This window comes from Mustela nigripes, chromosome 12 (assembly GCF_022355385.1).
Source record: "Mustela nigripes isolate SB6536 chromosome 12, MUSNIG.SB6536, whole genome shotgun sequence".
Taxonomy (NCBI): domain Eukaryota; kingdom Metazoa; phylum Chordata; class Mammalia; order Carnivora; family Mustelidae; genus Mustela; species Mustela nigripes.
In genome coordinates this window covers 157683654-157692163 of record NC_081568.1, presented here as the reverse complement: position 1 = coordinate 157692163, position 8510 = coordinate 157683654, and the positions used below count along the sequence as shown (strand labels likewise).

General features: G+C 31.7%; 1 protein-coding gene across 1 annotated transcript; it reads left to right on the top strand.

Moving 5' to 3' along the window:
* The first annotated feature begins 711 nt into the window (after positions 1-711).
* On the top strand, positions 712-1647 carry LOC132027693 (olfactory receptor 14A16-like). Its single transcript, XM_059416447.1, has one exon. It carries the CDS (start codon positions 712-714, stop codon positions 1645-1647), a length of 936 nt encoding a protein of 311 aa, XP_059272430.1.
* The last annotated feature ends 6863 nt before the right edge of the window (positions 1648-8510 follow it).

Sequence of the window (8510 nt, the reverse complement as noted above, 5' to 3'; positions counted from 1 at the left end):
GGGTATTTTTACATGATTTACAAATCATTCACTTCAGTAAGATAAGAAAGTTCATTCTGTACATTGAATAAACTAATACTCAGATAATTAAGAATCAAAAATCTAGTAAATGAGTAAGATGAAATTTATATTTGGGACTGATTGCTCACATTCTATGGCTTTCCTCATTACTTATCACAATATACTTTATGAAAAACTCCACCTTAGTGAGATGCAGAGTGCAGTTCTTGATCTGGATAGGTGGATGAAGTAGATGATTTGGAATGGACTGACACTCCTTTCAGTCACATGGCAGTGTGATCAACAGTGGTTCCCTGATGCAATGGAGGCTTTCTGGTGGCAGTTTCATGCGATCTTAAATATTTTGATAGATGCATATGACAGGAAGAGAAAAGGATATTAAGAAAATACAATAGTAAATTGTCCTCATCTGAGTCTTAAGTTGCCTACTTTATTTTGTTTAATTTAATTTTATTTTTAAGTGTTCCAAGATTCATTATTTATACACCACACCCAGTGCTCCATGCAATACATGACCTCCTTAACACCCACCACCAAGCTCACCCATACTCCACCCCCTCCCTTCCAAAACCTTCTGTTTTTGTTGTTGTTGTTTTTCTTTTTTCATTTTTTTCTCAGAGTCCACAGTATCTCATGGTTTGTCTTCCACTCTGATTTATTTTTTAGAGTAAATGATTCAAATATAGAAAAATGGACAACTTCACCTCTGGGAGCATATTTTTCCTCATGGGCTTCTCCGATGTTAGGGGAATCCAGGTCTTACATGCAATGCTATTTTTGCTAATTTACCTGGCAGCTCTACTGGGGAATCTTCTCATCATCACCCTTACCACCAAGGATCATCAGCTCCACACCCCTATGTACTTTTTCTTAAAGAACTTGTCCTTTCTGGATTTCTGCCTCATTTCCATCACTGTCCCCAAATCCATCATGAACTCTCTAATGAATCACAACACAATTTCATTACTTGGATGCATTTCACAGGTGTTTTTCTTCTTTCTCTTAGCCAGTACAGAGGTAGCACTACTCACAGTCATGTCCTATGAACGCTATGTTGCTGTCTGCCATCCTCTCAGATATGACAACATCATGGGCCACAGAGCCTGTATGCAGATGGCCACCACTTCATGGGTCAGTGGAAGTCTCAATGCAATTCTTCATACAGCTTCTACCTTTTCCATACCCATGTGTGGGCTTCCTGAAATTCATCAGTTCTTCTGTGATGTCCCACAACTGCTCTCTCTTGCCTGTTCATATAACATTGGGGAATTAGTAGCCATTGGGATCAGTCTAGTGTTAGATTTTGGCTGTTTTGTGTTTATTGATATTTTTTACATTTATATATTTTCCACTGTGCTGAGAATGCCTTCCAGAGAAGGAAGGCACAAAGCCATATCCACATGCCTGCCTCACCTCCTTGTTGTGACTCTGTTTCTCTCTTCTGCCTTTTTTTTTGCCTATTTACATCCCTTACCCAAATATCCATCACTCTTAGACTTGCTAGTTTCTGTATTCTACACTGTGGTACCACCTACTATGAACCCCCTCATTTACAGTCTGAGAAATAAAGATATGAAGATGGCACTAAGGAAATTGATAAAGAACATATACAATGTATCAATATAAAGAGTTAATATCACAGACATCATGATTTATGCATTCATTGACATAATCATATGAACAATGCATTGCATAGTCTGGTAATAATATAGATATGTAGAGTACAAATTATCATTAAAATATCTCATTGTATTCATTGAAGTGATACTAAGAAGCTTCCTCCTTGTCCAGACCAAGTGGATGGCAAAACCAGAATGGTTCTTCTTGGGATTGGAAAGATGCATGTTTTTATATGTCATACTAATGGGCATTCCTTTTCCTGTGACAAATGCTGAAATGGACAGCCTGTAGGGACATGAGAGATAAGCTTTGCTCTCCCAGACAAATCAATTGTATGGTAACTCTTAGGAAAATCAATATGCAAAATGTCACATAAAAAATGTATAATGCATTCTCAAATAAAATAAAATAGACAAAGGTAGGTGATATCTGTATAGCATTGTGAGTGTATTAAATGCAAATAAATAGCACATGTTTGGTGTTTAATATTAAGTTATGCTGGTTTCATCTAACAAGGAAAAAGAAGGGGAAAAATGTATTATGTTTTCCATCTGTCTTCCACTCTTCTAACTCAGGCTTAATATATGGCATTTTCTGACATTACTTGTATCCTTGAAATCTAGTGAGAAGTCAAAGATATAAAAAATGTATCTTTGTTGTATAGAGATACATATGCTTATAGTAATATTTTTCAAGTCTTTATTTAAATTCCAGTCACTTAATGTACAGTGTAATATTAGTTGAATGTGTAGAATTTAGTGACTTAACACTTATATACAATAAACGGTGATTATAAGTGCCCTCCTTAATTCACACCACCAATTTAACCCATTCCCCATCCACCTCCCCTATGGTAACTGTAAGTTTATTCTCTATAGTTAAGATTCTGTTTCTTGGGGAGGGGGAGGAAGGAGAAGAAATCCAGTAAGACATCCCTTAACTATAGCGGGCTTAAATTAATATTAAGATAAGCTTCAGCAGAAAAAAAAATTATAAACCCTTATCCAGAATTAACAAAAAGAAAAGAAAAAAAGACTCAAGTAAAAAAAAAAAAAAAAAAAAAAAAAAAGACCACAAGTGGGAGAGGAGAAGTAACAATCAACAAACAACTGCAGGAAAATACTTTGAAAAACTATATGCCGAAAAATCAGACAATAAAAAAAAAAAAGAAGAAGAAGGATAAATTCCTGGAAACATATACACTAACACAACTGAAAAGGGAAGAAACAGAGAAAGTGATTGGGCAAATACCAGCAAAGATATTGAATCAGTAATTTAAAAGAAAAAAAAGAAAAACTCTCAACAAACAAAATCCAGGGCCAGAGGGCTTCACAGGAGAATTGTACCAAATACTTAAAGAAGTTAATACCTATTCTTCTCAAACTATTCCAAAAAATAGAAATGGAAGGGAAACTTCCTAATTCATCTTATGAGGCCAGCAGTACTCTGATTCCAAAATAAGACAAAAGCTTTATTAATAAAAAGAAGTACAGGACAATATCCTTGATGCACATGGTCGCAAAAATACTCAACAAAATACTGACAATTCCAGCAGTATATTAAAAGAATCATTTCCAGGGTGCCTGGGTGTCTCAATGGGTTAAAGCCTCTGCCTTTGGCTCAGGTCATGATCTTAGGGTCCTGGAATTGAGCCCCACATCAAGCTCTCTGCTCAGCAGGGAGCCTGCTTCCCTTCCTCTATCTCTGCCTGCCTCTCTGCCTACTTGTGATCTCTTTCTGTCAAATAAATAAAAATCTTAAAAAAAAAAAAAAAGAATCATTCCCCATGATCAAGTGGGATTTATTCCTGGGCTGCAAGTGTTGTTCCATATTCACAAATCAGAGGATGGGATACACCACATTAGTAAAATAAAGGATAAGAAACTTATGATCCCTTCAACGGATGCAGAAAAAAAATGATAAAATACTTCATCAATTCATTATAAAAACCCTCAACAAATTAGGGATAAATGAAAAAAGAAAAACCTGAACATAATAAACACCATATATGAATAACCTCACAGCTATTAAATCCTCAGTGGGGAAAATCTGAGAGCTTTTCCTCTAGGTTCAGAAACAATACAGGCATTCCACTCTCACGACTTTATTTATTTAATATAGTGTTGGCATTCCTAGCACAGCAATCAGACAACAGAAATAAATAAAAGCGTCAAAATTAAAGAAAAAGGTCAAACTTTCACTGTTTGCAGATAATGATACTCTATATAGAAAACCAAAAAATTGCTAGAACTGATACACAAATGCAGTAAATTCGCATATACAAAATCAGCATACGGAAATCTGTTGCTTTTCTATACACCAATAATGAAGCAGCAGAGATATAAATCAAGGAATCAATCCCATTTACAATTGCACCAAAACCCATAAGATACATAGGACTAAACCCAATCAAAGAGGTAAAAGATCTGTATTGTGAAAACTATAAAATGCTTTTGAAAGAAATTGAGGAGGACAGAATGAAATGGAAAAGCCTCCCAATATCATGCTATGGAAAACCCAAATGTCCATTGGCTGATGAATGATAAAAAAGATGGTGTATGCATACATATATGCATACACCATCTTTATCTTATCTTATCTTATCTTATCTTACTCTTTGCATTTGGATAAATCACATATATATATATATATACATGCAATGGAATATTACTCATAAAAAGAATAAAATTTCACCATTTTCAACAATGTAGACAGAGTTAGAGAATATTATGCTAAATGAAAAGTCAGATAAAGACAAATATCACATGATTTTACTCGTACATGGAATTTAAGAAACAAAAGAGATGACCATACTTTAAAAAAAAGAGGCAAATCAGGAAACAGACTCAGCTCTAGGAAATACACTGAGGGTTTAAGAGTGGACAGATGTGCAGGGGAATGGGTTAAACAGGTGATGGTGTTAAGGAGGGCAATTGCAGTGGCGAGCCCCGGGTGTTGTATGTAAGTGATGAATCACTAAATTAGTTGCAGTTGTAAATTTTAGTCATTTTAAAAAGGTATGTATAGTACCCAGTGCTAATCAAAAGGGTACTCCTTAATCTCCATCACCTATTTAACCCATATTATACCAATCTCCCTTCTGGTAACCACAAATATATTATCTAGAGTAAAGAATATCTTCCTTGGTTTGCGTTTCTCTTTCTCTCTCTCTCTCCCTCCCTCTCTCTCTTTACATCTATTTTCCTTTGTTTTGTTTTATAATTAAAAATATATATTTTTATATTTTTATATTTAAGAATACATACATTCTTTATATATAAAGAAGATATGTAAGATATATAAATCTATATAAATTCATATTTATACTAGTTTATATATAATATATCATATTATGTATTATTATATATTTACATTATATAATTATATATATATAATTTTATTATTACAATTATATTATATTATATCATATATAAATAATTATTATATAATCATATTATTATAATATATAATTAATTATACATTATATATTATTAAATATATATTAATTGCATATAATAAATATTAATTATTATATTAAATAATCAATCATCAATTAATAACTAAATAATTCCTGTTGATAAAATATTAATATTAATGTGTTATATATTATATGCTAATTATGTATAATAATTATGAAAATTTATATGCTGTATAATTATATAATATATAATCATATTATGTTATATTAATATAAATTTATATTGATTAAATATAATATAAAATATAAAAATAAAAATGTATACTTATATAGTTTTATATGAATATATAAATATATAAAGTATTAAAACATATAAATATATAATATAAAATATGTAATATAATATATAACATATAATAGTACATATAATTGTGATATATATAATTATATAAATACATAACATATAAATATATATTTATATATTATATATAATAAATATATAAATATAAATATTGTGTATTTATGTAATTTAAAATTTATGTATTATATACTATATAAATATAAAATAAAATATGAATTATATAAAATATTATATGAATATATATTTATATTATATATGTATATATATATTATTTATATATATATATATCTTCTTTACCCATTCTTCCTTTAATGGACATTTTGGATATTTCTATCATTGACTATTGTTGATAATGCTGCTATACACATCCAGGTGCCATGTGTCCCTTAAAGTCATTATTTCTGTGTCCTTTGGGTAAATACTTATTTGTGCAATTTCTGGACTTTAGTGTAGTTTTAGTTTTAACATTTTAAGTAGCCTGCATATTGTTTTCCAGAGTGGCTGTGTCAGCTTGTATACTATCAACAGGATAAAGGGGTTCTGCTCTTTCTGCAACCTAATCAACACCTATTGGTTATGGATTGTTAATTTTAGCCATTTTGAGACAAGTAACATATCATTATAGTTTTGATTTCCATTTCTCTGTTGATTAGTGATGTTGAGAATCTTTTCATGTGTTTGATGGCCATCTGGATGTCTACTTTGGAAAAAAAAAATATGTATTTGTGACTTCTGCCTATTGAGTTGATTGTTGTGTGTATGTGTGTGTGTGTACGTGTGTGTGTACGTGTGTTGACATGAGAAGTTTTTAAAGATTTTTGGATAACCCTTTATCAGATATGTCATTTTCAAATATCTTCTCCCATTCCATAGGCTGCCTTTTAGTTTTGCTGAGTGTTTTCTTATGATGAAGTCCAAATAGTTTATTTTCTCTTTTGATTACTTTAAGCAGGAGAATTATCTAGTGAGAAGTTGATATAGCCAATATCAAAGAGGTTATTGCCTGTGTTCTTCTTGAGGATTTTGATGGCTTCCCACCTCACATGTAGGTTTTTAATCCATTTTTAATTTATTTTTGTGTGTGGTATAAGAAAGTGTCCAGTTTCTTTGTTTTGCATCTTACTGTCCAGTTTTCCCAACACCATTTGTTGAAGAGATTATCTTTTTTTTTTCCCATTGCATATTCTTTCTTGCTTTGTCCAAGATTAATTGACCATCAAGTTTTGGGTTCACTTCTGGATTTTCTATTCTGTTCCATTGATTTATGTGTCTATGTCCACAGTGTCTTTTTCACTACAAATTTGTAATATGACTTGAAGTACAGAATTGTGATGCCCCCAGCTTTGTTTTTCATGTTCAAGCCGCCTTTGGCTATTTGAAGTCTTTTGTGGTTTCATACACATTTTAGGACCGTTTGCCCTACCTATGTGAAAAATTCTGGTTATATTTTGATAGGTGTTGCATTAAATGTGCATATTTATTTTTCAATACAGACATTTTAACATCTGTTCTTTTAACACGTGAGTATAATTTCATCATATTCTCTCTTTTTTTGTGTCCACTTCAATTTCTTTCATCAGTGTTTTTTTTAGTTTTCAGAGTATAGATATTTTACCTCATTATTTAAGTTTATTCTTTGCTATGTTATGATTTTGGTAAAATTAATGGGATTGATTACTTTATTTCTTTCTCTGCTGCTTCTGAATTGGTGTATAGAAAGGAAACAGATTTCTATATGTTGATTTTGTATCTTGTGACTTTATTGTATTTGTGTATCAGTTCTAGCAATTTTTTTTTGGTGGAGTCATATATATACTTAGATTGTATAATGTTATCTGCAAATAGTGGAAGTATGACTTCTTCCTTCTTTCTGTTGTCTGATTGCTGTGCTAGAACTTCCCATACTATGTTAAATAACAGTGGTGAGAGTGGCTGTCCCTTTCTTCTTCCTAACTCCAGAGGAGAGGCTCTGTTTTTCTCCACTGAGAATTATATTTGCTGTAGGGTTTCATATATGGTCTTCATTATATTGAGGCATATTCCCTCTAATACTATATTGTTGAGGGTTTAATTGAGAGGATCTTGTGATACTTACCCTTTCTTTCATTAATTCAGTTATCCCATTGATTTTGTAATATTATATCACATGTGCAGTCCAGAAATTAATCCCACTTGATTTTGGTGAATGATAATTTTAATGTATAGTCAGATTAAATTTGTTAATATTTTATTGAGAATTTCTGCATCCATGTTCATCGGGGATATTAGCCTGTTGTTCTGTTTTTTAGTGGAGTCTTTGTTTGTTTTGTTATCAGGGTAATGCTGATCTCATGGGATGAATTTGGAAGTTTTCTGTCTATTTCTGTTTTTTAGAAAAGTTTGAAAGAATAAGTTAAGTCTTCATTAGATGTTTGGTAGAAATCACCTGTGACCCCATCTGGCAGTAGAATTTTTCTGTTGAGAGATTTTTTTATTACTGATCCAATATGTTTGCTGTTACTAGTCTGTTAGTTTTTTCTATTATTGTTTTCCTTTTCAGTTTTGGTAGTTTATATGTCTGTAGGAACTCATCCATTTCTTCCAGATTGTCCAATTTATTCTTGTATATTTTTTTATAATATTCTCTTATACTTGTTCACATTTCTTTTTTTAAATTTAATTTTATTTTTCAGTGTTCCAAGAGTCATTGTTTTGTTGTTGTTGTTGTTGTTGTTTGTTTGTTTGTTTGTTTGTTTTTTGGTGTGAGAAGAATACCTGTATTTTTAAATTTAATTTTATATTTTCAGTGTTCTGAAATTCATTGTTTATGCACCACAGCCAGTGTTTCATGCAATACATGCCCTCCTTAATACCCACCACCTGGCTCACCTATTCCCCCACCTCTTTCTCTTCCAAAACCCTCAGTTTTTTACTCAGAGTCCACAGTCTCTCATGGTTTATCTCCCCCTCTGGTTTCCCCCAATTCATTTTCCTTTCCTTCTCCTAATATCCTCCATGTTATTCCTAATGCTCCACAAGTAAGTGAAACCATATGATAATTGATTTTCTCTGCTTATTTCACTCAACATAATCTCCTCCAGACCCATGCAT

Bases quoted from the DNA above. Each gene is read 5' to 3' on its own strand.
- LOC132027693 (XM_059416447.1), top strand. From the start codon at position 712: ATGGACAACTTCACCTCTGGGAGCATATTTTTCCTCATGGGCTTCTCC.